Source organism: Cylas formicarius, unplaced genomic scaffold, assembly GCF_029955315.1.
Source record: "Cylas formicarius isolate icCylForm1 unplaced genomic scaffold, icCylForm1.1 PGA_scaffold_8__14_contigs__length_24414737, whole genome shotgun sequence".
Classification (NCBI taxonomy): Eukaryota; Metazoa; Arthropoda; class Insecta; order Coleoptera; family Brentidae; genus Cylas; species Cylas formicarius.
Window position 1 is genome coordinate 21,849,370 of NW_026844361.1, and position 27,642 is coordinate 21,877,011.

General features: G+C 37.6%; 5 protein-coding genes across 7 annotated transcripts; 3 read left to right on the forward strand and 2 right to left on the reverse strand.

Annotated features, from left to right (window-relative positions):
• The first annotated feature begins 430 nt into the window (after positions 1–430).
• Positions 431–3,996, forward strand: LOC132706284 (heat shock protein 70 B2-like). Its single transcript, XM_060677534.1, has one exon. The coding sequence runs from the start codon at positions 551–553 to the stop codon at positions 2,504–2,506; it is 1,956 nt and encodes a 651-aa protein (XP_060533517.1). The 5' UTR covers positions 431–550; the 3' UTR covers positions 2,507–3,996.
• Positions 3,997–4,145: 149 nt separating this feature from the next.
• Positions 4,146–7,430, forward strand: LOC132706502 (heat shock 70 kDa protein-like). The gene has a single exon (XM_060677855.1). The coding sequence runs from the start codon at positions 4,146–4,148 to the stop codon at positions 5,592–5,594; it is 1,449 nt and encodes a 482-aa protein (XP_060533838.1). The 3' UTR covers positions 5,595–7,430.
• A 120-nt stretch (positions 7,431–7,550) lies between these two features.
• On the reverse strand, positions 7,551–12,026 carry LOC132706034 (uncharacterized). Of its 3 annotated transcripts, none has more exons than XM_060677091.1 (6): positions 11,490–12,026; positions 10,916–11,205; positions 10,399–10,546; positions 9,704–10,345; positions 8,425–8,605; positions 7,551–8,364 (listed from the first exon to the last, which is right to left on the reverse strand). In XM_060677091.1, the coding sequence occupies exons 1-6, from the start codon at positions 11,868–11,870 to the stop codon at positions 8,150–8,152; spliced, it is 1,857 nt and encodes a 618-aa protein (XP_060533074.1). In that variant the 5' UTR covers positions 11,871–12,026; the 3' UTR covers positions 7,551–8,149. The 3 variants fall into 3 exon arrangements, with proteins under 3 accessions (XP_060533074.1, XP_060533073.1, XP_060533072.1); XM_060677090.1 differs by having other exon boundaries at positions 7,551–8,367; positions 11,490–12,025; XM_060677089.1 differs by having other exon boundaries at positions 7,551–8,370; positions 11,490–12,024.
• An 846-nt stretch (positions 12,027–12,872) lies between these two features.
• On the reverse strand, positions 12,873–15,929 carry LOC132706073 (sorting and assembly machinery component 50 homolog). The gene is made up of 9 exons (XM_060677156.1): positions 15,729–15,929; positions 15,556–15,640; positions 14,975–15,498; positions 14,814–14,921; positions 14,349–14,471; positions 13,991–14,298; positions 13,567–13,942; positions 13,221–13,509; positions 12,873–13,167 (listed from the first exon to the last, which is right to left on the reverse strand). Exons 3-9 carry the CDS (start codon positions 14,993–14,995, stop codon positions 12,977–12,979), a joined length of 1,416 nt encoding a protein of 471 aa, XP_060533139.1. The 5' UTR covers positions 14,996–15,498; positions 15,556–15,640; positions 15,729–15,929; the 3' UTR covers positions 12,873–12,976.
• A 706-nt stretch (positions 15,930–16,635) lies between these two features.
• On the forward strand, positions 16,636–27,059 carry LOC132706429 (transcription elongation factor SPT5). The gene is made up of 10 exons (XM_060677772.1): positions 16,636–17,047; positions 17,098–17,415; positions 17,479–17,616; positions 17,676–17,965; positions 18,015–18,175; positions 19,646–20,372; positions 21,858–21,967; positions 22,913–23,186; positions 24,515–24,693; positions 26,078–27,059. The coding sequence occupies exons 1-10, from the start codon at positions 16,854–16,856 to the stop codon at positions 26,939–26,941; spliced, it is 3,255 nt and encodes a 1,084-aa protein (XP_060533755.1). The 5' UTR covers positions 16,636–16,853; the 3' UTR covers positions 26,942–27,059.
• The last annotated feature ends 583 nt before the right edge of the window (positions 27,060–27,642 follow it).

The window sequence follows — 27,642 nt, forward strand, 5'->3', positions numbered from 1 at the left end:
GTTCGCAACAATATATCGTTATTTATATATTTATAAAAAAGAAAGTTATTTTACACAAAATATTCGCTGTCGTCTCTATACTCGGTCCAAACATTAATAAATGATTCTGGCGCTAGTCCACTTCTGTAAACATTTTCTTCTTCGATGACATCATTTTTTTCCATTAGAACCCGATATTTTTCTACTTCACTTATAATTAATTCAGTTATCACAAAACTAAATTTCGACGAGGTAAACTGGGCTTCAGCGGTCCCCGTTTGGCTCCCCCTATATTAAAATCGAGAATTTTCTACTTTCTCGGTTGTCGTCGATCCATGTCCTTTTTTACCTAGCAGAATTAGAAAGAGAGGAGACGCATGTGGAAAAGTCGAGAATTTTCGTTCCTCTTCGGGAATGTCAAGCCGGCGCATATAAAAGCTGCCAATCGGGTCTCTCCTACCCAACATTTGAATCCGAAGTGCGATATTGAAAGCATTAGCAACAAGCGAAGCGATAATTTTCCAAGTTTCGTATAGTTTATTTGTAAAAGGAGAATAGAGAAGTAACAAAAATGGTGAAAGCTCCAGCAATCGGTATTGATTTGGGAACGACCTACTCGTGTGTCGGTGTTTGGCAGCACGGGAAAGTGGAAATCATCGCCAACGACCAAGGCAACAGAACGACTCCTAGTTATGTGGCGTTTACCGATACGGAACGTCTCATCGGGGATGCGGCGAAGAACCAGGTGGCGATGAACCCGGCTAACACCGTATTCGACGCTAAACGACTGATCGGAAGGAAGTACGACGATCCCAAAATTCAACAAGATCTCAAACATTGGCCGTTTAAAGTCGTCAACGACAGCGGTAAACCGAAAATCCAGGTGGAATATAAGGGAGAGATCAAGAGATTCGCTCCGGAAGAAGTCAGTTCGATGGTGTTGACGAAAATGAAGGAAACGGCCGAAGCATATTTGGGAATGCCTATTAGAGATGCCGTCGTCACCGTTCCGGCTTATTTCAACGACTCCCAAAGACAAGCCACAAAAGATGCGGGCGTTATCGCGGGACTAAACGTTATGAGAATCATAAACGAACCCACGGCAGCCGCGTTAGCGTACGGCCTCGATAAGAACTTGAAGGGAGAGCGCAATGTTTTGATATTCGATTTGGGAGGAGGCACTTTCGACGTTTCCATACTAACCATCGATGAAGGTTCGTTGTTCGAAGTAAGAGCTACGGCCGGTGACACACATTTAGGAGGAGAGGACTTTGACAATCGACTAGTCAACCATTTAGCAGACGAGTTCAAACGCAAATACAGAAAAGATTTAAAAACTAATCCTCGAGCGTTGAGAAGGTTAAGGACTGCCGCGGAACGAGCCAAGAGAACGTTATCGTCGAGTACAGAAGCCTCTATTGAAATCGATGCTTTGTACGAAGGTGTAGACTTTTATACCAAAGTCACGAGGGCCCGTTTCGAAGAACTTAACGCGGATTTGTTCAGAGGAACCTTACAGCCAGTTGAGAAAGCTCTCAATGATGCCAAAATGGACAAGAGATCTATTCATGACATAGTGTTGGTTGGCGGCTCCACGAGAATTCCCAAAATCCAGCAGCTTCTGCAGAATTTCTTCAACGGGAAACAGCTAAATCTTTCCATTAATCCAGATGAAGCAGTGGCTTATGGGGCTGCCGTCCAAGCAGCAGTATTGAATGGCGAGAAAGACGAGAAGATTCAGGATGTGCTGTTAGTTGATGTAACGCCTTTATCGATGGGTATTGAAACTGCCGGTGGGGTTATGACCAAAATTATTGAAAGAAACGCCAGAATTCCATGCAAGCAAACTCAGACTTTCACAACATATTCCGATAATCAGCCTGCGGTGACTATTCAAGTCTTCGAAGGGGAAAGGGCCATGACGAAGGACAACAACCTTCTGGGTACCTTCGACCTAACCGGAATTCCACCAGCTCCCAGAGGCGTCCCTAAGGTCGAAGTCACCTTCGATTTGGACGCCAACGGAATCCTAAATGTTTCTGCCAAGGATACCAGTTCGGGCAACTCCCGTAACATCACCATCAAAAACGACAAGGGCAGACTATCCCAGCAAGATATCGACCGAATGTTGTCCGAAGCCGAGATGTACAAAGAAGAAGACGAGAAACAAAAACTCAAAGTGTCTGCGCGAAACCAATTGGAAGCCTACATATTCCAACTGAAGCAGGCAGTAAGTGAGTCCGGTGATAAACTGAGCCCCGAGGACAAGTCGAGGGTGGAGCAAGAATGCGCGGACGCGTTAAGGTGGCTCGACAGTAACACTCTGGCTGAGAAAGAAGAATTCGAAGACAGACGGAAGCAGCTCACATCCGCCTGCAGCCCCATAATGGCCAAACTCTATGGAGGCGGCAACCAGCAGAACTTTGGCCCCGGACCCTCGTCAAGTGGAATGCCCGGTGGATGTGGAAGACAAGCAGGTGGATTCGGTGGACAGCAAAGTGGACCGACAATCGAGGAGGTCGACTAAGATACCAATTTTCAAGATCTTCATTTTCAAGACTGATTATTTAATTAGATAATTAATTTGTTATCTGTTGTACAAATTTTAAGTTAAATAAAAGGACGTAAGTTTTAATAACTGTTTTATTTGAAAAACTTATACAGGTTTTCGAAACATAAAATTAACATGTACAAAAAATATCATAAAAAAGTATTTAACAGCTTACTAGCGCTAAAAGTTATAAAAAATAAATATACACATAATATTGAGAGGTAAAAGAATCGAATAACGCGCCATTTAAGATTTGGGCTTCCTTGCCTAAATAATGAAAATTAAATAAAAACAAATAGGCCTAGCCTACACCACTATCCTACCTAATTACATCGTAGTACATTACAGGTTTCTGTATATTTTTAATGATATATACAAGTATATTCTTACACCGATATCCAAAAAAACAGATCGATATTTGAAGAAAGACACGATTGTATTTGAAGCGGGATGAAACGGGAAAGTTTGATTTTTCCATAAGCTCAGAAAAGTCCATCCATTTCATATTAAAAAACAAAAGTGGCCAAGCGATTTTCACACGAAACTTCCTCAAATTGTTTTAAATTGCAACGTCTCTCCTTATTTTTACAATCAAAAAAATATATTCCCACCCAAGATGGATCGGGACCAAGTAAAAAATTAAATAATTTGTACTTTAAAAACCTCAATAGCAGGATTGTGGCCAACCTACAAATATTAGAGACAATTTGTTCAGGATGTTTCGAATATTAGGATGTATATTTATCTAGCACGATCTAAATCTGCAAATGAAACAGAAGTTTATCCGACTACTAGTGGACTTAAAAACAAGGCTGATAAGTGCGATGACATTCATGCCAGCATAATTGAGTTAGCTGTTCCGGTCACAAATCGCATTATAAATAATGGCATGGAGCAAAGTATCCAATTTGGTTTCCTCAAGAAAAAAGGCCCAGATGATGCGCTACAGCTTCACTTACCAGATTTATCTATGAAGTCAGCAAGTTAAAACAAATGTTCAACTCATACATAAATGACTTATTGGTTTTGCAAGATACGCGGCAAAATATTTCAATGAATTGAAAAATCGCACTGTCGACAAAAAAGTTAAAGAAAACATTAGAAGCGTTACAATCGAATAAGTAAAAATAAAATTCAAAAAAATATCTATAACTCTTTTTCAATTTTGTGAAATAATAAAAAAGATTAACATATTGTGTACAACCAGTAGTAAGTAGTTAAAAGTTATTTTATGGCCAACCTATGTACAAGCAGTATTTGCCCCTTTACTGTAGAAAGATTTTTATGTAAAATGAAATTTTGGCAATAAATATTATTATTATTATTATTAACATGATAATTTGTGTTCTATAGATAGCAAGAAGACAAATGCTTCTGTTACTACAAGGAAACATATCTGACATAGATGCAGGAGGAAAAAGTTCCTTCTGAGCTGGTAACGGTCAAAAAATCTACATTTACGCTAAAGTACGCAAAATTATTATGTGGCGGATTGCCGAGAATCCCAAATAGCATACAGTTGGAACAATTCGTCTATCGCATTTTTTATCTTATCTAAGGGTCAAATTGTACCCTCAATAGTACGTAATGCGGTAATATTTAAAAATATTGTAAAATGTGCATGAATCAAAATGGGGGCCTCAAAAACTACAAACTCTGCAATCTTTACCCATTCAATCACTACCATTACCGTTCGTCCACTTCTATTTCCATCTTCACTTTCGACGTTTCCATACTAACCATCGATGAAGGTTCGTTGTTCGAAGTAAGAGCTACGGCCGGTGACACACATTTAGGAGGAGAGGACTTTGACAATCGACTAGTCAACCATTTAGCAGACGAGTTCAAACGCAAATACAGAAAAGATTTAAAAACTAATCCTCGAGCGTTGAGAAGGTTAAGGACTGCCGCGGAACGAGCCAAGAGAACGTTATCGTCGAGTACAGAAGCCTCTATTGAAATCGATGCTTTGTACGAAGGTGTAGACTTTTATACCAAAGTCACGAGGGCCCGTTTCGAAGAACTTAACGCGGATTTGTTCAGAGGAACCTTACAGCCAGTTGAGAAAGCTCTCAATGATGCCAAAATGGACAAGAGATCTATTCATGACATAGTGTTGGTTGGCGGCTCCACGAGAATTCCCAAAATCCAGCAGCTTCTGCAGAATTTCTTCAACGGGAAACAGCTAAATCTTTCCATTAATCCAGATGAAGCAGTGGCTTATGGGGCTGCCGTCCAAGCAGCAGTATTGAATGGCGAGAAAGACGAGAAGATTCAGGATGTGCTGTTAGTTGATGTAACGCCTTTATCGATGGGTATTGAAACTGCCGGTGGGGTTATGACCAAAATTATTGAAAGAAACGCCAGAATTCCATGCAAGCAAACTCAGACTTTCACAACATATTCCGATAATCAGCCTGCGGTGACTATTCAAGTCTTCGAAGGGGAAAGGGCCATGACGAAGGACAACAACCTTCTGGGTACCTTCGACCTAACCGGAATTCCACCAGCTCCCAGAGGCGTCCCTAAGGTCGAAGTCACCTTCGATTTGGACGCCAACGGAATCCTAAATGTTTCTGCCAAGGATACCAGTTCGGGCAACTCCCGTAACATCACCATCAAAAACGACAAGGGCAGACTATCCCAGCAAGATATCGACCGAATGTTGTCCGAAGCCGAGATGTACAAAGAAGAAGACGAGAAACAAAAACTCAAAGTGTCTGCGCGAAACCAATTGGAAGCCTACATATTCCAACTGAAGCAGGCAGTAAGTGAGTCCGGTGATAAACTGAGCCCCGAGGACAAGTCGAGGGTGGAGCAAGAATGCGCGGACGCGTTAAGGTGGCTCGACAGTAACACTCTGGCTGAGAAAGAAGAATTCGAAGACAGACGGAAGCAGCTCACATCCGCCTGCAGCCCCATAATGGCCAAACTCTATGGAGGCGGCAACCAGCAGAACTTTGGCCCCGGACCCTCGTCAAGTGGAATGCCCGGTGGATGTGGAAGACAAGCAGGTGGATTCGGTGGACAGCAAAGTGGACCGACAATCGAGGAGGTCGACTAAGATACCAATTTTCAAGATCTTCATTTTCAAGACTGATTATTTAATTAGATAATTAATTTGTTATCTGTTGTACAAATTTTAAGTTAAATAAAAGGACGTAAGTTTTAATAACTGTTTTATTTGAAAAACTTATACAGGTTTTCGAAACATAAAATTAACATGTACAAAAAATATCATAAAAAAGTATTTAACAGCTTACTAGCGCTAAAAGTTATAAAAAATAAATATACACATAATATTGAGAGGTAAAAGAATCGAATAACGCGCCATTTAAGATTTGGGCTTCCTTGCCTAAATAATGAAAATTAAATAAAAACAAATAGGCCTAGCCTACACCACTATCCTACCTAATTACATCGTAGTACATTACAGGTTTCTGTATATTTTTAATGATATATACAAGTATATTCTTACACCGATATCCAAAAAAACAGATCGATATTTGAAGAAAGACACGATTGTATTTGAAGCGGGATGAAACGGGAAAGTTTGATTTTTCCATAAGCTCAGAAAAGTCCATCCATTTCATATTAAAAAACAAAAGTGGCCAAGCGATTTTCACACGAAACTTCCTCAAATTGTTTTAAATTGCAACGTCTCTCCTTATTTTTACAATCAAAAAAATATATTCCCACCCAAGATGGATCGGGACCAAGTAAAAAATTAAATAATTTGTACTTTAAAAACCTCAATAGCAGGATTGTGGCCAACCTACAAATATTAGAGACAATTTGTTCAGGATGTTTCGAATATTAGGATGTATATTTATCTAGCACGATCTAAATCTGCAAATGAAACAGAAGTTTATCCGACTACTAGTGGACTTAAAAACAAGGCTGATAAGTGCGATGACATTCATGCCAGCATAATTGAGTTAGCTGTTCCGGTCACAAATCGCATTATAAATAATGGCATGGAGCAAAGTATCCAATTTGGTTTCCTCAAGAAAAAAGGCCCAGATGATGCGCTACAGCTTCACTTACCAGATTTATCTATGAAGTCAGCAAGTTAAAACAAATGTTCAACTCATACATAAATGACTTATTGGTTTTGCAAGATACGCGGCAAAATATTTCAATGAATTGAAAAATCGCACTGTCGACAAAAAAGTTAAAGAAAACATTAGAAGCGTTACAATCGAATAAGTAAAAATAAAATTCAAAAAAATATCTATAACTCTTTTTCAATTTTGTGAAATAATAAAAAAGATTAACATATTGTGTACAACCAGTAGTAAGTAGTTAAAAGTTATTTTATGGCCAACCTATGTACAAGCAGTATTTGCCCCTTTACTGTAGAAAGATTTTTATGTAAAATGAAATTTTGGCAATAAATATTATTATTATTATTATTAACATGATAATTTGTGTTCTATAGATAGCAAGAAGACAAATGCTTCTGTTACTACAAGGAAACATATCTGACATAGATGCAGGAGGAAAAAGTTCCTTCTGAGCTGGTAACGGTCAAAAAATCTACATTTACGCTAAAGTACGCTTATATTATCGTTTCCATAAAGATGTAGTTGGTTGTCAACTCAATAAGTTAGTTACTTCGGAATATCTGCAGATATGCAAAAGAGTTGCAACGAAAGGTTATTATTTATTATAGCATTTTAAATAAAAATAATAAAATTAAATTAACAATGTTCAGATGAATGCAATGTAAATACATTCGATCCTAATGGGCGGCGTTTTATTTGAGGTACACCAAATAAAGATTTCGACTAGTGTTACACTATGAAAACAGTAAAATTTGGAGGTGGTTCTATCATACAGAATAACTGAAGTACACATAAACATACTGGAAAAGGTCCTGCAGTCATATATATATATATATATATATATATATATATATATATATATATATATATATATATATATATATATATATATATATATATATATATATATATATATATATATATATATATATATATATATATATATGTGTGTGTCATATATATATATATAAGAAAATTTATTTGTAGACAATGGTCCCAAGCCTCCTGCTAATACGCTACAGCATAATCATATAGATGTTTTACAGCGGCCATCCAGTAGCCCAGATCAAATAGAGAATTTGCGGACGGTCTTTAAAGTACAGTTAAATTGGCGAATAAAATGATTGTGCTTAATGTGAAAATAATAAATATACATAATAATAATAGTACCAATGATATAATATTCGAAATAACTTGAACGCATTTCTTAGTACCAACCAGGTTTGTTTTCAAAATTCATTTTTATTAACGCGCAGGCTGGATAAAATGGAAAACTTGAATTTGCAAGTACCAATTTTCCATCTGAAATTGAAAAAAAGCTCTCGACATGGTCAACCTCAAAATTATTATGTGGCGGATTGCCGAGAATCCCAAATAGCATACAGTTGGAACAATTCGTCTATCGCATTTTTTATCTTATCTAAGGGTCAAATTGTACCCTCAATAGTACGTAATGCGGTAATATTTAAAAATATTGTAAAATGTGCATGAATCAAAATGGGGGCCTCAAAAACTACAAACTCTGCAATCTTTACCCATTCAATCACTACCATTACCGTTCGTCCACTTCTATTTCCATCTTCAGCTGCGGCACATCACTATTCGAAGTGTCATCTAGAGGATCATCCCTTAACCCATGAGGGGGTTTGACATCTTCTGTGTCTTCGGCAACCGGTTCTTGTTCTTCGAGACTCGCTATAAAAGGCGCCTGCTCCAATTCTTCATCCAGCAGTTTTTCCGGTTCCGTCTCTAAGATGTCCTCGCAATCTGCTTCTGATAAACGCACGTGTTTGCGGATTTCTCGGCGACCGAAAGGTACTAACTCACCGAGCTCCAACTGCGTGCGGTTCCGTTTCCTCCTGATCTGCCTTCCTCTGAGATTTTTCAGTTTCGTCAGGTCCGCCAAAATTCTCCTTCGAGCGTTTATAAACCAATTTTCCACCTGCAGCAACGACAAGTTCGTCTCCTTCATCAATTGCTGTTTTTCCATGTCCGTCGGATAGGGGTGCTGAAACAATCGATCTAAAGTGAAGCTGTAAGGTCGCACCATACACAGTGCTTGCAGGAAAAAGTTTTAAAAAGGTTTAAATTTTAATAGATTTTTTTTTTAACGTTTTATTGATGACCCGATGATCGTTTAACGGCTTATACCAAAATAAAAAAAAGCATTTTATCAAATGCACTGCATTAAAAAGTAAAATTCCAGCTTAAAAGAACTCAAATGTTGTATATTCACTACCTTGCGTAACTTGTCCAAGAAAATATACTGGAACAAAAGGCCTACCTTTTGAAAATCATGTAAATGTATATAAATATACCAAAACAAAAAACTAAAAATACTGCAATACATGCATATTCTATCTATAAGATATCACAGTTTGCCACAATTCTTACAAATTAATAAAATTAATTTTTACTGGACTAAAAACTAATATTCCTGTTAAAAAAAACTCAAATATTGTATATTGTATATAAATGTGCACATAAATATATTAAAAATGTTTCAATACCGCATTTAAATAATTTATCTGATAAAATAAAACATATTCTATCTAAATATGATATCACAGTTTGCAACAAATCTTACAAATTAATAAAATCAATTTTGACTAGATTAAAAACTAAAATTCCTGTTAAAAAGAACTGAAACATATATAATATATTTATAATTAACACTTTTCTTAAATTGTCCGAAAAAATATGTCCCAATAGCAAGCCAACTTTTAGAAAAACCCATAAATTAAGTGAAATATATAAATAATTTATCTGAAAAAATAAAACACATTCTATCTAATTATGACGTCATTGTTTGCCACAAATTAATAAAATCAATTTAACAAACCATTAATTTGATTTTAGAAAAACTCAAATTTACACACAAAATAATAATTATTAAAATTGAGTATTTCACATTAAAAACGTAATAAATGCTGTAAACTATCTAAAAGACATTAGCGACATCTAATAAACCTAACCACCAAACTCCTATTTCTTTATATATCACAATATTTGTATGTATTTTAAGCTCCTACAATACAAATTTAATTATTGAACAACCTCAACAGAAGATTTTAAGCATTATATTAAAAACAACTACAAAACTTACATCTGTGTGCCGGAAGAGCCACTTTTTGAGGTGATTTTTCGCCTTGGTCGGCAGATGAGGCCTCTTTGTTAGAACTGGATGGTGCGCCGCTGGATTTCGACTCCTTTGGCAGATATTGTTGTGCTTTCTCAAGCACTGCAAAGTCTTAAACGCCTGGTTACAAAAATTGCACAAGTAATCTTCGTCATGTAAAGCGGTTTTGTGATGGTGCAACGCGGGCACGTTCGGAAATTTCTGTTCACAATGATTGCACGCAAACACAGCGCCCGTGTTTTGTGTAACGGCCTCTTCCTCCTTTACGACGGGGGTCCTTGAAAATGAGGAGGGAACAATCTCAAGTTCGGTTGAATTAGATATCACAATCTCTCGTTTGACACTAAGCAAATCGGAGAGCATAGACGTTTGTTTTTTTGGCTCCTTGGGAGGGGATTCTTTTGGCGACTCCAAATCTTGTGGCTTTATGGGTTTCGGTAATTCGGAAGTATCAATTTCGCTGAGATCGTAGGCTTCCATTGGCTGACTCTCCACATATTCTCTTATCTTTTTCTCGATTAATAAACATCTCGATTTAAAATCGTAAGAGGTTTTCAAAGCGTTGCGGCAAGTGTTGCATATAACGGGGTTTGGGATCAAATCCAATGCCTACAAGTCGACGTTAAACCTATTTTGACAATTTTTTGACAAAATGGACTCACCATTTCCGGTATACACGTCGTCAATTGGTCTCTGTATGGCATAAATCCCGTGAAACTTTCCACGGCATTGATGTTAAAATATTTCGACCCTCTAGCCAATTTGACTAGACACAAACGACACACTTTTGTCATTTCGTCGAGTGGAGCGCTAAAAATCCGAAAACCTCAACAGTAATGTTATATAATCGATAAAAATGCCAGACTACGTTTTTAGCGAATAGTTTGACATTTTGAGATAAATGTCAAAGTGATATGTCGACATAAATGTCAAATGCCAATGACACTACGAATTTCTCTTTTGTCGTGTACTGAAAGAAACGATTAAAAAAGGACAGCCGTATACATTTGACTTGCGTCAAACAAAGATCGAAGAAATGAAAGGAACGGGAACGTTTGAACTACTGCCGCAACCAATTCATGTTCTCTGCCCATTTTGGGGAATGTCAACAAAAAAAAAAGTTTTGAGCGTGCGACAGATTTTACTTGTCAAAATATAGATTTAATTTTAGGCACTCACCTTTGCAAAAAATACGATTCCTCCACATCGCTGTCGGAAAAATCGAAATTTGCAATCAGTTCTCTTATTTCTTCACTAGTGAGATTATTAAAAGTCAGTTCACCAGATTCGTTTACAGCTTGCGCTTGGCCGTTATTAAAATTGATAAAATGTTCGCGAATGACACCTTCCTCCAGTAAAACTACGGGACACTTAACGTTTTTAACAAGTCTGTCTCGTGGCCTTGTTGAAATATTTAAAAAATTTGAATCGATTCTGGAGTTTAATTCATGACTATGGTCGAACGTAATCTAAAACAATATACCGTTCTAAAAATGTGTTAAGACCCTGACTCTCCAAGTACGTTGGGCTTCTAACTTGACTTATCAGATAACTATTGAAAACATATTTAACGATTTATTTTATTAATTCTTGTATTGAAAAGTCCTAGGATTTTTAAGTCCTCAACATCAGCTAAGTTTTAATCTACTAGTTTTTAAATTGGTTTTTATTTGCATATTTTGGGTACGGGAAAAAATATATTATATCAGACTCGATTAATCAGGGCCCAAACGTATTAAGGTTATTGACTCACATTTACGAAGACATTGTACCCCTGCTCCAAGAGTTTATCATTTTTTTTAGGATTTATAGTAATTTCCTTAAACACAAAATTAATTTTCGCGTTACAACTATCCTCCTTTGCTTTGACTTTGTTAAAACTATTCTGCTGACACTTGAACACTTTGCGATATAAATACTTCTTCGCAGACGGATAAGTGTACCGTACTATCCAATTTGTGTATGTCAGTGATCCAAATTCGGAAACGAAGTTATCGCAGTTCCGTCCATACTCTCTAGTGTCTTGTTTATATCTCACGGTGGCTTCGAAGTGAATCGGGGAGTACTCCAAATACCATTCCAACAGATAACTGTTTTTTTCGCACATTGCCTGCAGTATGTTTCTGTAATCCATGTTTATTTACACTGCCCAAATTGCCTCATACATAACCATTGCATATTTTAAGGTTAAAAAAATCGATTAAACTCGCTTATCGGTATCGAACTTCCTTATTCAACCGTAATTAGACAAAACTTACTTCCGCAGCGCAAACGGAAATCAATAGCTCGCAGTGCGGATTACAGCACATCATGCACGAAGTTACACACAGAAAACGACTTTAAAAAATTAGCTAAAATTGCATCTACTTTAAGTTGGATTCATATGGAGAAATTTTATTGTTGTTTTTATAATAACGTCGAAGAATAACGGCATGATATTCATGTTTTAAAAATCTTTATTTTTAGATACTTTTATATTTTATACTCAACAACACTGTCTTTTAGTGGTTCATGTATTTAACGATTTTAAGGGGGAACTGGAAGCAATCCTCGTGAATTTAATTTTATTAAACAAGCAAGGTTATTACAAATACGGTTAAACCACAGACCACTAAAAATTGGGTTCTATTGAACTACATTTATTCCAAATAGCGAAGATCATCGGCAGATTCAAAGCATATAAATACTAAAATTTTGAGGTGCCAACAGTTAAGAGGACGAAACGGAATTATAAATTAGTTGAAAAAAATTTTGCCGAATATACTCCACCTTCTGTGATGGTTTCGTTTCTGTCTACTTTTTAAAATATTATAGTAACAAATCGATATACACCATACCGAGGCCGTTTTTTAGTAAAAAAATTAGGTATAATACACTAAACCCAGATGATCGCGCAAATTTAGAATCGTCAATGGGAAAACAGAAGAGCGTTGGCGGTTTTGTCCTTTTTGCACGTTGATATGACGTCAGTGTGTGACCGCAGACAAAATATTACCTGAATTATGTTTACACAAAATGAAGGAGCGCTTTCAGTCACTTAATTCTTATGTCTATTATTGTTATTTGTAAAAAGCGTGGCAAGAAAACGTTTCTGCTTAAAACAGCCCCAACAAAAAAAAAACATTTCGCTGAATATGTAATAAATTATATTCCATTTATACACATAAACATTTCTGGACAAACGAACTCCAACACTCTCATAAAAATACTTTGCGCTACATTTCAATTTGTCGAACGACTCTACAAGAACTGCACCCCGATGCCGAACTGAATACCGGGATGCGTCTGGTCGCCCTTGTCAAATTTGTAGGGGAAACAGTAGTTTACCTCTAACCTGGCCATGTTGCCAAGTCTAAGAGCCACGCCTATGCCGTACGACATTCTGACGTTTGTTTTTAAGATCTCTATAAGGTCACCTTTTGAAATTTGCTCTGAAAACGGCAGCTTAGGTAGTATCATTTCGGTCGGTGTCACCACGTCTCACCTAAATTAAAATCTCCAACGTTGCCAGTATTGACGAACAAATGGGTACGAAAGAGATCGCCAAAAGTTCCCTGGCCGGGCCTAAAAGGCAGCGGGGTAAATATGTGCAAGCCGGCTGCCCAGTAAGCCGACGACCCCAAAGCGTCGCCGTCCGAATGGGGCCCGATTCCTCTGGTCTCGAAGCCTCGAACGGAGAGTGGACCTCCGAGGTAGCAGTTATCTGCTATTGTAATTCTTTTGTCGTTACTTAATCTGGACAGATAGCCTGCAGTGAAACAGGCCTGCAAAACCTTAAAAATAAAATGTTAGAGGACAATGTGGCCCCTATATACTGGAAGTGCACTCACAACATCCCCGAATAATGAATAATTGTCTTGAAAAAGCACTTCGTTCTTTAGAAAGCCCACATCACCACCTAGGCCGGCCAGTTCAGATGTTAACTGAACTAACGAGCCTGCACTGGGGAATATTAAATCGTCCCTGAGGTCCACACCGAGAATATGTTTCAATGACGATTTCATCGAAGCACCACACTGCTCGCGAACGCTGAACGAAGCTGCTCGAGTCAGAGTCGTGAGGTCTCTCAATGAGGCCTCCCATTGAAAATTATGTTTCAAGAGCGGACTAGAATACAGTCCCAAATCTAACAGGATGCCTCGTTCGAGCAGTTTGTAACCAGAATTCGGCCATTCAGAGTTTGAATTAAATATAGATGTCGTCAGTCTGAAAAGTTGAGCATTAGAGTAGGTAGTTGAATAAACAACAACCTACATAGGCCTATGTGTTCCCCTGAACGGCTTAAGGAATGATAAGTTAAAGTTACTAGTTTTCTTTGAACCGTGACTGTAATCGATTTGGACTCGCTCCCCTCTGCCGCACAAGTTTGGAGCTTTCATAGAAACGGTTAAAGTGCCCTCATTGTTACCTACATGCGTGCTGACTCCCCCAGTTACCCGTTTGTGTTCCTTGACATCAAAAGTAACTTCTAAACCATCGGCCGTAGCATTCGCTGCTTTATTCGTATCTATGTAAACACCGATGTTCTTAAAACATCCCAGTTCATCTAGTTTAACGCGGGCCTGCAATATGCTCCTAAAAATACTTCTGATTTGCCTTTCGAAATACCCACCTTATGTGCTTTTAACAGGACCTCCTGAAAATCCTTAGCTTTGAATAAATCTTTTATGCAATCTTCCACAATATCATTCTTGGTTCGTCCTAGTCCGTCGACGTTAACTCTATCGACTCGGGCCTAATCGAACATGTAAAATAAAAAAAATAACGCTTAACACTGCGAAACAGATCAGCATCAAGTCCAAAACTGCTTTTATAATAAAAAAGATTTTTTCTCACGATTCTTTTCACACTTTTCTGTAAACACATTATAGTTTAATTAAAAACCAAAATAAGGAAACAAGTCATAAACAATGTCAATCCTAAAGACCTAGGAAAACTGCCTGCGAACTCACATTTCATCTTTGCTCCTTTCCCGCTAGCGTTTTAAAGTTTCTGATTTTGTTAGATTATCATTTTGTCCTTTTCAATGCAGAGTTATTTACAATAAAACTCCAAGACTTATGAATTTTTTACTTACTTTAACTTTTTCCAGATCGATTTCTTTCGCTTGGTTTTCTTTTGTTGAGTCAGCTAATCCAGTTTTTTTTGCGAAATCTCCGACATTTCTGGCGGTGTCTTCAGGCACCTAAAACTTTTAGGTTACCAAATGTAAATTTAGAAATGATGGAAGTACGATACTTTCGCGTGCACTGTTCCCATTTTGGCTCTTCCACTAAAGGATTTCAATTAATGTAATTAGCCTGTCCATAAACATAAATGTATATTAACGTTGATAAAACTCAGAAAAACGATACCCAAAAAAAATTAAAAAATTGGGTTAGGCGGCCAACCCAAAAATTTGACACTTGTCGTTTTTCAAATTCAGAGATCGTTTCATCCAAATTATAGAAGGCCTAAGAGCTAAGCAGTGACGTCTCGTATCCCCTTTGCAACTGGTTTCATAGGATAAGAGGTTTAGGTGTTTTGTGATCCCACAACGATAGCCGTGGATGTTGGTGTTAAAATATCCTTTGTATTTCTCAATGATTATTAAATCAATTACAAAACAAAATATTTTGATAATCGATTTCTAGTCGTAACATATATAGAAGGTGGATACCATTAAAAGAATAATAAAATCCATTAACACACAACACTATATTAAAAAACAATTGTTTTATACAGTAAAAAGAAACGCAAAGTTATTCGTTATTTTTTTCCACCTGAAATGAAAAACATTCACGCTGCATCATCCCTATCATCCTTATATTCATGTTTACCTTTTTTATTTACCGTTTTTGGTTTAGAATCCTTGCCCCCAGTGGTATTTTGTTCGGCAGCTTTACCTACAGACGCAGATTTTTTCTAAAAAAATGTTAAATATATTTATATATGCATTTTTTTGTTTTTATGTTCTAGTTAATTATTTATAGGACGAAAAATAAAGACTTACGTCTTGTGTAGCGGGGGTGTTGCCTCCCTTATTACCTCCTTTGCCTTTACCCATTTTTTGAATACGTTATTACTTAGAAAAGACCATCAAATTGTGGGACAAATACTGCAACATCTGGCTGTCGGCCCAGTTATAAAAACAAACTTATCTATTTTGGAAAATTATTTGGCATCGTCCAATAAAAAATGTTTGTAACTTAACTTTGAACCATAGAAAAAGGAGAACGTTCAAAACAAACTCAGGATAGAAATTATACGGTTTTTTCACAAGAATCGTAAACCTAATAGGATTGCCTAATCGGCCAAATGTGTCCGCAAATGCAACTCGAAAACTTTCGCTGGCTGTGACGTAGCAAGTCCTGTTTTGGCGCGTTTACTATGTAAATGCATGGAAATAATCTGAAACTGACCCGAGTTTTGATGGACTTCGAGTATTTTGTACTTATTTAATAATGATTGGGAGGTAGCGTACGGTAGGGTCTCAGGTAGGGTAAAAATAATACTATTGCAATCATGTTTGGCTTATATGTATTATCTTGAAATACATATATTAATTAAATATTGTGACACATAAATACATAAAACTAGCGAACAAAACGATTTACTTAAATTTTAGGTTTACCTTTAAAAAAGAATCTAAAAAAACTGCTGTTCCCAACCTATTATTATTTAACCAGAAGCCACCAACAGAAGCAGGATTATCTAGATCAAAAAGACTGCCAAATAAACCTTGTTGTCGTTCCAGTCAAACTACTGACGTAGACCTTATGAGACTTAATTATTCTCATGTGATAACGATAATGTAATGACCTTTGATATTCTTCTCAATAACTGAAACCGTCTTGCTCTTCGGACAAAAATTATTTTGACCAATTAATCGTTCCAGGGTGAATGCGACTGACAATAAAGAAACCTTTCTGTTATCTGTGGTATGATTGTACGCAATATGGTACCAATTTTTTCGGATGTACACGAATTTGGTTTAATGTTTTCTTGTAAAACTCGAATTATTGGTATATCGAATTATTAAATATTTATCGTACATCACGATAGTGGAAATTTTGAATTTGTTTCTCCTTCGAATAAAATCGAAATATCTGACACATGCGAATTTTTGCTTCAAAAAATGTCTGATTCAGAGGCTAGTAACTACTCGGAAAACGACAATGCATCTGATGCCGGTTCGGTACGTTCCAGGAGTTCCAGAGGATCTGTGAGAAGCAGATCCAGATCCCCTTCAAGAAGTCTCTCCAGAAGTAGATCTCGTAGTAGAAGTAGATCTAGAAGTAGGAGCAGAAGTCGCTCTGTGAGATCCGGAGGGTAGTATTTGAGCAATCCGTCTAAGAGAGGCAATTATTTATATTTTTCAGCTCCGAAGCTCGAGAAAACTCAGAGCCCGAAGAAGTTGGAGAAGAAGAGGAACCTGAGGGTCAAAGTCTTCACTCAGAAGATGAATATGATAGTGAGGAGGAAGATAGTGATGAAGGCGGTCGTTCCAAGAAAAAAAAGAAGAAGGATCGTTATGGAGGTTTTATTATTGACGAGGCTGAAGTAGATGATGAAGTTGAAGATGAAGAAGATTGGGAGGATGGAGCGCAGGAAATTGGTATTATGTCAAATGAACTGGAGGAGTTTGGCCCTACTGCGAGAGAAATTGAAGGGAGAATTCGAGGAACAAACCTGTGGGAGTAAGTTTTTTAAATTTAAATACCAAGTCGAGTTTATAAAATGTTGTGAATTTTACTTCCCAGTGCACAAAAAGAACATGAGATAGAGGAATATCTTCGTAAGAAATATGCAGATGATGGGGCCGCTATTAAAAGATTTGGAGACGGCGGGGAAGAAATGTCTGATGAAATTACTCAACAGACTCTATTGCCTGGGGTTAAGTGAGTGGATGTTACTGTTGTTTCATCATATATCTGGTATATTTTCATTAACTCTATAGGGACCCTAATTTATGGATGGTGAAGTGTCGTATTGGTGAAGAAAAAGCAACTTGTCTATTGCTGATGCGCAAGTTTCTTGCTTTCCAAAGTAGCAGTGATCCACTTCAAATTAAATCCGTAGTGGCTCCTGAGGGTGTAAAGGGTTACATTTACATAGAAGCTTACAAGCATCCTCATGTTAAGGCAGCCATAGAAAACGTAAGAAACTTGCAAATGGGCAAATGGAAGCAGCAGATGGTGCCAATTAAAGAAATGACTGATGTGTTGAGAGTCGTTAAAGAGCAGACCGGTAAACAACTTATAAAATAAAATGCTAAAGTAAAAGTTGGGAGTTGTAGGTCTTAAATCAAAGCAATGGGTGCGCCTCAAGCGTGGCCTTTATAAGGACGATATTGCCCAAGTAGATTACTTCGATATGGCACAAAATCAAGTGCATTTAAAGATTTTGCCCAGGATTGACTACACCCGCCTCAGAGGGGCACTAAGAACAACTCAGACGGTAAGTCCTGGAGTTGAGTAATATACCATTTTCACAATAAAATTAAAATTACATTCTTCATGTCAGCTTTAGATTCTTTACTGGAAAAGCTTAATTTTGATTAATTATTTTTCAACAGCTCATCATTTTGAAAAGTTGAAAAAATCGATTTTATTTTTATATTAATTTGGATAAATTAAAACTTATTTTGGTCGATTCATCTGGTACAGCATGGTGATTAGTAACTATTATCATCTATATTAACGCTTTAGATATAAAAATAACAATAAACATTGAACACTATTCATTATAATTGACAGAAAAATAAAACGTTTAGGAATAACAATGGATATATAAATAATATTTAATAAACATTTACAAACAGTAGTAAACAACCTAACGCCATTAATTTCCAAATTCAATAAATAAATGGCACCAAATGTTAGTGCAGTTACTTTTACAATATGGTATTTTGTGAAGGGGGATCTCAAAAATTGGAAATTATGCAAAAAAATTAGTATTTTCAAAAACAAAACGGAACCACAAAATATAATTCATTCTTACGATACGAGAAATAGAAAAAATTGAAATTTTCTAACAAATAAGTGTAAAAAATAAATAGACCAAATATCTTACATATTTTTGTAGGCCTATTTTTCTAATTTTCTAGATAAGGATTTTAGGCAGAGATTCATAATTTTAACAGCACTAAGTTCTTTTTAAATACACCTTAAAAAATGGATTCTATCTGTAAGCCTCCAAGCAATAAACAACTTAATAAATATAAATACATAAAGAACAAACAGTAAACGAAATATGAGAAAAAAATATATATACAAAAATAAATTTAAAGAAAGGGGACAATGTGGAAAATAAAAAGTAGAGTTTTGTGTAAATTTAAAGTAACATCCCGAATCACTGAGCCCAGAATTGATACACCTTACATTTGCTATTCTCTCTAATAATAATAATAAATAAAGAATACTAGCGTTATCCTTCCTTACATTCAAAATATCACATATCTTAAGAAATATAACGTCAAAACCAGATTTAGTAATTGTCCTAAAATCTCGTTTGAGGCTGGCCAGCCAAAAATACGGTCAACTTCGTAACACCCCTCCTTTAGCTCCGCCCCCATTAAACGATGTATAGAGCAGAACGCGAGCCAGAAGTTTTGTAAATAGATAGACGTTTGTATCGACACAAACGCCTCCGGCTGTATTGTTTCAAGTGATTTGGGGATGGGATCTGGTTTTAAGAGTTTTTTGAAAAATTAGTTATGATTTGTTTCATTTGCTTTGTATTTAAGTTATATGTTGCTTGTTCAAAAGTCACTTTTGTTTTTGTCCCATAGACTATTTCTATTTATTGTAAATACGGTTTTCAGTTTTCACCGCTTCGTTTTGTGTTCTCTGTAATTCATTTTGCGGATAGGTGGGAAATGATATTTCGAAAGTGCGCCGTTGGTTTCAGCCGGGTATCATTTTTCAGGAGTCGGAAAACGAGAAACGCAAAAAGAAACGCCGCCCCCCCGCGAAGCCCTTCGATCCGGAGGCGGTCCGCGCGATCGGGGGCGAGGTCACCTCCGACGGCGACTTCCTCATCTTCGAGGGCAACCGTTACTCTCGGAAGGGTTTCCTCTACAAAAACTTCATCCTCAGCGCGGTGATAGTAGACGGGGTGAAACCCACGCTGGCCGAGTTGGAACGTTTCGAGGAGCAGCCCGAAGGTATCGACTTGGAGTTACCTTCCGAGAAGGCGGACAAGGCGGTTTCGCATTCGTTCAGCGCCGGCGACAACGTGGAGGTGTGCGAGGGCGAGTTGATCAATCTCCAGGGGAAGATTTTGAGCATAGACGGGCCCACGATCATGGTGATGCCGAAACACGAGGACCTGAAGGACCCGCTCATATTTCAAGCGTCCGAGCTGAAGAAGTACTTCAAGATGGGCGACCACGTAAAGGTGTTGGCCGGCAGGTACGAGGGCGACACCGGATTGGTGGTCCGGGTCGAGAACAATCGCGTCGTGTTGATCTCCGACCTCACGATGCACGAAATGGAGGTCCTGCCCAAAGATTTGCAGCTGTGCAGCGACATGGCCAGCGGCGTCGACTCGTTGGGGAAATTCGAATGGGGGGATCTGGTCAATCTGGACGCGGAAACGGTCGGGGTGATCGTCAGGTTGGAACGGGAGAATTTCCACGTCTTGAACATGCACGGTGAGGTTTCGGTCCCCATTATCTGTATACAGGGTTATTCATTACCTACTACTATTTTTATATAAAATAAAAATATGTACGTCCCTTCTGCTTATAGAGTACTCATTTTCTGGTCTCTAGAGGGCACTTTATAACCGGAGTTCACTTTATAGATCTTTTAATCCTCGTTTAATTAACGCGTAAAACATAATCACTCAGAGGAGCAGACCTCATTTTTAAGTAAGTAGTTCTTTACGACCCTAGCGAAGCCAAGTCAAGATTCTCGATTGCTTGACGCAGAATATTGTAAAATTTTATCAGTAGCTAAGAATCAAATTATTCTGCGCACAATTTAAGGTGGATGCGCAGGGGAAAGTTTTAGTGGTCATTTGATTGCAGGCAAAGTTGTCGTGCTTGAAGCAGAATATTGTAAAATTTTATCAGTAGCCAAGAATCAAATTATTCTGCGCACAATTTAAGGTGGATGCGCAGGGGAAAGTTTTAGTGGTCATTTGATTGCAGGCAAAGTTGTCGTGCTTGAAGCAGAATATTGTAAAATTTTATCAGTAGCCAAGAATCAAATTATTCTGCGCACAATTTAAGGTGGATGCGCAGGGGAAAGTTTTAGTGGTCATTTGATTGCAGGCAAAGTTGTCGTGCTTGAAGCAGAATATTGTAAAATTTTATCAGTAGCCAAGAATCAAATTATTCTGCGCACAATTTAAGGTGGATGCGCAGGGGAAAGTTTTAGTGGTCATTTGATTGCAGGCAAAGTTGTCGTGCTTGAAGCAGAATATTGTAAAATTTTATCAGTAGCCAAGAATCAAATTATTCTGCGCACGATTTAAGGTGGATGCGCAGGGGAAAGTTTTAGTGGTCATTTGATTGCAGGCAAAGTTGTCGTGCTTGAAGCAGAATATTGTAAAATTTTATCAGTAGCCAAGAATCAAATTATTCTGCGCACGATTTAAGGTGGATGCGCAGGGGAAAGTTTTAGTGGTCATTTGATTGCAGGCAAAGTTGTCGTGCTTGAAGCAGAATATTGTAAAATTTTATCAGTAGCCAAGAATCAAATTATTCTGCGCACGATTTAAGGTGGATGCGCAGGGGAAAGTTTTAGTGGTCATTTGATTGCAGGCAAAGTTGTCGTGCTTGAAGCAGAATATTGTAAAATTTTATCAGTAGCCAAGAATCAAATTATTCTGCGCACAATTTAAGGTGGATGCGCAGGAGAAAGTTTTAGTGGTCATTTGATTGCAGGCAAAGTTGTCGTGCTTGAAGCAGAATATTGTAAAATTTTATCAGTAGCCAAGAATCAAATTATTCTGCGCACAATTTAAGGTGGATGCGCGGGGGAAAGTTTTAGTGGTCATTTGATTGCAGGCAAAGTTGTCGTGCTTGAAGCAGAATATTGTAAAATTTTATCAGTAGCCAAGAATCAAATTATTCTGCGCACAATTTAAGGTGGATGCGCAGGGGAAAGTTTTAGTGGTCATTTGATTGCAGGCAAAGTTGTCGAGTGTCGTCCCGGTTCCTTGCAGAAACGACGGATCAATCGTTTTACGGCCGCTTTGGATTCGTATAGGAACAGTTTACATCGTCGCGACATGGTTAAGGTAACATTTCGTAGATAATATAAGGGAGGCCCAACAAGAAACGCTTATTTGTTTTAACTCATACATTCCTTTAAACAAATTGCATTGGGCATTTTAAAAAGGCCGGGGAATCATGTCTGTAATGACGTCATATGACAGTAAATAATTATCCATCGTCGATTTAAACAAAAAGTTGAAAAAACAGTAACAAAAACTTCAGTAATGTAATTTTACAATTACAATTATAAAAAATTAAAAAAGTATTACAGTTCAAGTTTTACAATGGAAAATGCAAATTGGACTCGTACAAGTAATAAAAGTATCAGTAAATTTATCTAATTATCTCTCTCTACCTCTCACCATGCTCACCTGATACGAGATATTCGGGAAACAAATCTACATGGGATTCCAAAAAATTAATTTTAAGGGTCATATTGTATCCGAAAACTTTGTAAACAGAAATGAGCTCTCGAATGATGAAGTTGTGAGGTTTAGTATTCCCAAAAAAATGATGACATACATTTTCAAAAGCCACCCAAGATTTTGTCTGCTTTGTGAAAAAATTCCTTCTTTCAATTTTGCGTCATTGATTCCAGGAAATATTGTTTTGAGATATTAAAAGCCTGCACCATGCTGGTTCATAGCTTTCACAAAGTTTTTCATTAATGGTGAAGTGATGGTAGAAAATTGGCACTAAACTTTTATGAGATATATTTTTGAGTCCAGGAGTCAGGCTTTTTCCATGTGACCAAGTTTTGACTTTGTAATGTTTTTCTGTTGTGCGGCTGTCCCACTCGCATAGAAAACAACAGAACCTGCTTATCAGAATTTTCTGGAAAACTAAGTTCTTGAAGAAGCCCGACAGCATCATTACAATATATTAAATCATCTTGCTTCGAAAAGTGACTCGTGGAATCTTGTTGTCTTGTGCGAAAATCATCCCCATCACGTTTCGTCCCGATGCAGGTCATTGATGGTCCTCATTCGGGCTTCTCTGGCGAGATCAAGCACCTCTATCGCAACTTCGCCTTCCTGTACTCCGTCGAGTTTCTTCAGAACGGCGGCATCTTCGTGTGCAAAACCAAACACCTCCAGTTGCCTGGAGGCAACAAAGTGGCGCCATCTGCCGATGCTTTGTCGACCGGCATGGAGTTTATGTCGCCCAGAAGAAGTTCACCTTTGCACCCGTCCAGCGGAATCGCTGGTGGAGGAGGCGGCGGCGGCGGCGGCGGTGGTGGCGGTAAGGCTTACATTCATTTACTTCTTTGTAGTTCTCGTTAAAAACGTAATCGTAGTTTTATACAGGGTGTCCGAATAGTGTGTCAAAGTAATATATCTCATTTATTGTTTGTTTGCGAAAAAAATGTTAAATGCAAAAGTTGTAGATAAAACCAAAATAAACAACTTAAAATTGTTTTCAAATATACAGGGTGATTCGTAAATATTGAGAATTGTCTGGAAGTGTTAGTTCGAAACGTTTATATAGTTTGTACACTTCCATTAATACCTCGTATTTATTTGCGAGGTCAAAACACTCCAATATCAAGGCACTTAGTGAAGGCTAAGTGAAGCAAGAAATTGCCGCAAAACTTAATGTTTCAAATTTTAAAGAGACATGTGATAAGTTTTAAGTGTATTTCCAGAGAAGGGCATTTAAAAAATATCACAAAAGACTGAGAACAAAATAAATGTTACCTGAACGCGAAAACTCCACAGAGATTTATAAAAAAAAAATCAAATAGTATATCATGAAGCCATACCTAAAGATTAAAGATTCTAGAAGAAAATCGGTATAATTTTTCAAAGAATCTGCTGACATTTCCCCAATTATCAGTCGGCTTCTTCATTGAACGTTTAAAAACCATTAAATACATCTTTACTAAAGTCAATGCTGCGATTGCCACATTCGGGTTATTCAAAAACCAAAAAGTTTTCTGAAGTATTTTAATGGTGTGACCTAATTATCGCCAACAACTAAAAATATAATAAAATATAAACGCAACATTAATTCAGATATGTGCTAAATTGTGCGAAAATCGAATACGTCAGTCCGATAAAAGTTATTTTTGTTTTTGCCATACAAAATCTGGAACCAAATCTTCTCATGTTAATTGAAAAATGCTTGTCCGGAACATATTTCTCCTGTAACTGTCAAATTTATGAACAATAAACAGCTATGGGTTCTCCATTATTACCAGTCATGGCGAATATGTTGATGGAAACCTTTCAGAGGAAAGCCATTGACGTGTTTTATCTAAAACCACAATTATGGAAATACTATGTTGACGATACTTTTGTTATTAAGCCTCGTGGTCAACAGATTTACCAATTGTACGAACATTTCTCAACATTGTCGATTTGCCAAAGACAAATATCAGTAACGCTCAAAGAATGACAAATAAACATAATAAAACTAAATTCTTGTAATCAATTCTTCTAACAGAGAAAAATTCGAGAATCTTAACCGCTACTCAGGTCGATGTTCGCGCCCCTCCTTTAGCTCCGCCCCCCTCAAACCGTACATAAGCGGGTGCCAGGTATGACGGTATAATTTTTGACTTGTTTTAGGCATGGGCGGATTCGGGGGGCCCAGGCCGGGCGGCGGGGGCCGAGGCAGGGTTACCCGCGACAGGGACATAATCGGGACCACCATCAAGATTACTAGGGGTCCCTACAAGGGCAACATCGGGATAGTGAAAGATGCCACCCAGGGTACCGTTCGAATCGAATTGCACACGTCCTGTCAGGTAGCGTACCGTTTAATTAACACTAATATTTTATTTATTTATTTATTTATTAAAAATAATATGTCTTTTTGGGCTACTAGCTGGAACATGGAATGTGGATTTTTTTTTCAAAATTTCCACGTATTAGTGGATACTCTATATTGTTAGCAATGGGTTTTATTCGTATATCTGAAGGATTATATCTTTAAAGGAAGTACTTTGCTATTTATAAAAATACCTAATATTACCAACAAGTTACCTAACGTGGGCAGCTTTAAATTCAACAAGAATTTATACGGGTGTTATGTAAAACCTCGAATATGTCAAAAAGGTAAATAACATTTACATATAAGATAAATTACATACTTGCCTTACTTTTTGTCCTAGAATTGATATCTGAAAAAAAGAATCGGGTGTTCAATTTGGAAATGTTCAGATTCGCCAAAACGGCACCACCCATTTGGGACGTCACAACACAATTTTATATGAGACAATCAAAATATCAAAAAAACAAATCACAACCTCAATCTCTGCCTAAACTGGCCAAAATCCGAATAGGAATTTCTTAAGGAAGTGACCTTTCTTTTAACGAAAGATTCCGAAAATGTCGAAATATACATATATATATATATATATATATATATATATATATATATATATATATATATATATATATATATATATATATATATATATATATATATATATATATATATATATATATATATATATATATATTCTTAAGAAATGGTTCTTGGGTTTTTTTTGGTCCTTCTTTAGTGAAATTAAAATAAGTTTCCGTTACTTGTGAAACATTTTATTTTTTGTGACGTTTCGGCCTTCAAGACCTTCTTCAGACATTTAATTTTAACCTTAAGCCAAAAATCAACGGTTCACTATATAGTTGTTTGGTAATTTACAGTTTTACAACATTCACAACAGACATATTGAATATGTAAATCGACAAGCCACATTGATAAGACGACGAACCAAAACAATTTATTAACGACGACGAACCAAAACATGTCTCATGTCTCATCAGTACAAACAAAACAACATTGAAGGTCAGGAAATGTAATCCTCTTAAAAGCCCTATCCTTGGATGATTTTCCTTCTAATTACAGTCTTTTTCTTTAAATAAACTACTTAATGATCGATTGTAAAAGTTAAATAAACAACATAATAATAAAATAATCCGTGATTATTTTTAATTTGCCAAATCGATCGATCGTAGAAAAAGTATTATAGTATGCAACACGTTTGATAAACTCCTTATCTCACTCGTTTATTAAATTCGTGAGTAAAATGCTGTTTACCGCACTCGTTGATAATATACTATTAAAATCGTAAGCCTCATTCTACGCTTGCGGGAAACAGCCTGTAGCGTAACGATCGAAATTCGCAGACGATATCGGTGGACCGCAACCACATCGCCGACGTAGGCACGCCGGCCAGAGACGGCAGCATCTCGAGCTACGGCCGCACCCCGGCCTACTCCGGGAACCAGACGCCATTGTACCGCGACACCGGCAACAAGACCCCGATGTGCGATTCCGGATCCCGCACGCCACTGCATTACGGCTCGATGACGCCCATTCACGACGGCTCGAGGACGCCGAACGCGAGCTCAGAATGGGACCCGAGCGTGCCCAACACTTACCCTTCGCCCGGATACAACCCCAGCACTCCTGCGTACCAGATGAACGCGCCTTTCACTCCTCAAACTCCGGGCAGCACCATGTACGATCAAACGTATAGCCCGTACCAGGCAAGTCCGGGATACCAGAGCGCCATATCCACTCCGTCACCGACCACTGGCTACGGTCAGTCCCCGGCCAGCAACAATCCGTACAGTACGCCCAGTTCCGGGTACAGCCCGAGCGTGCCTTACAATCCGCAGACTCCGGGCTCCGGACTCGACGTCCTTCCGATGAGCGATTGGCACACGGTCGATATCGAGGTCAGAATCCGGGACAGTCACGACGACCCCGGCCTGGTCGGTCAGACCGGAGTCATCCGAAGCATTTCCGGAGCGATGTGTTCGGTGTTTTTGCCGGAAGAAGATCGCACGGTTAATATCGTAGCCGACCATTTGGATCCGGTCAGACCGCAACGCGGTGACCAGTTCAAGGTGATCGTGGGGGAGGAGCGAGAGCAGACGGGCGAGCTCCTGTCGATCGACGCCCACGAGGGCGTGGTCAAGTTTAAGAACGACATTACGATGTTGCCGTTGCAGAACTTGTGCAAGATGCGCAGGATGGAGCGTTAGATCGACTTTTTTTAGGAAAGGAACAGTAAGTTTAGTTATTTGACACGAAGTTTTCAGTTTGTAGCTTGAAACGAGTAATCATGTATCGCTGATGTTAAATAAAGCAAAGTTTAGGGTCCTCGGTGGTTTTTATTTGTTGTGTGTGACCAATTGCAAAACCCAAACCTAAAATTATTTTTGGCGCCATTGAGCCAAAATTTGGTTTGTGCGTCAGAAATAACAAAGCGTGTTGCAAAAGTTTTGAAATATTTCTTTACCTATTAAAATTGACTTTTTTTATTTAAAATGTAGATTATTCTTAAAAATATCGAAATACTTTATAGAGATAGATAAATTTAATCGAAAACACTATTAAAGTATTTAATCTAATCGGTCTAAACATTTGGATCCCTATTTGGTTAAATTAAGGTAGAGAACTTGAAACGAAGCAACTTTTTCACAAATTGATTTATTAATTAGTTTTAGTGCATGAAATACATCATTCATCAAATTCATCAATTTCGAGATGGAGTTATTTTTTTTGATCAGTTTTTAAACCGATATTTGGAATGGATATATTAGAAAATTACATCAGGCTAGAATCTATAAATTAGTTGAAATGGACAGTTTGTAAACAAATCATATTCCGAGTAATAACTACAATTGTTGGTTGGTTTTCTACCATAAATATGAACTGAGGTGGCCTTTGATTGATGAAAAGC

What these genes read in the sequence shown, in the direction of transcription:
- LOC132706284 (XM_060677534.1), top strand. Translation starts at nt 551, where the DNA reads ATGGTGAAAGCTCCAGCAATCGGTATTGATTTGGGAACGACCTACTCG.
- LOC132706502 (XM_060677855.1), top strand. Translation starts at nt 4,146, where the DNA reads ATGTGCATGAATCAAAATGGGGGCCTCAAAAACTACAAACTCTGCAAT.
- LOC132706034 (XM_060677089.1), bottom strand. Translation starts at nt 11,870, where the DNA reads ATGGATTACAGAAACATACTGCAGGCAATGTGCGAAAAAAACAGTTAT. An exon ending in GGCTCTTCCGGCACACAGAT is followed by an intron (nt 8,606 to 9,703) that starts GTAAGTTTTGTA and finishes CGATTGTTTCAG; the next exon opens with CACCCCTATCCGACGGACAT. An exon ending in CCGCACGCAGTTGGAGCTCG is followed by an intron (nt 8,371 to 8,424) that starts GTGAGTTAGTAC and finishes TGCGTTTATCAG; the next exon opens with AAGCAGATTGCGAGGACATC.
- LOC132706073 (XM_060677156.1), bottom strand. Translation starts at nt 14,995, where the DNA reads ATGGGAACAGTGCACGCGAAA. An exon ending in TGGGAACAGTGCACGCGAAA is followed by an intron (nt 14,922 to 14,974) that starts GTATCGTACTTC and finishes TAAAAGTTTTAG; the next exon opens with GTGCCTGAAGACACCGCCAG. An exon ending in TCGATCTGGAAAAAGTTAAA is followed by an intron (nt 14,472 to 14,813) that starts GTAAGTAAAAAA and finishes ATGTTCGATTAG; the next exon opens with GCCCGAGTCGATAGAGTTAA.
- LOC132706429 (XM_060677772.1), top strand. Translation starts at nt 16,854, where the DNA reads ATGTCTGATTCAGAGGCTAGTAACTACTCGGAAAACGACAATGCATCT. An exon ending in CGAGGAACAAACCTGTGGGA is followed by an intron (nt 17,416 to 17,478) that starts GTAAGTTTTTTA and finishes TTTACTTCCCAG; the next exon opens with TGCACAAAAAGAACATGAGA. An exon ending in AGTCGTTAAAGAGCAGACCG is followed by an intron (nt 17,966 to 18,014) that starts GTAAACAACTTA and finishes TGGGAGTTGTAG; the next exon opens with GTCTTAAATCAAAGCAATGG.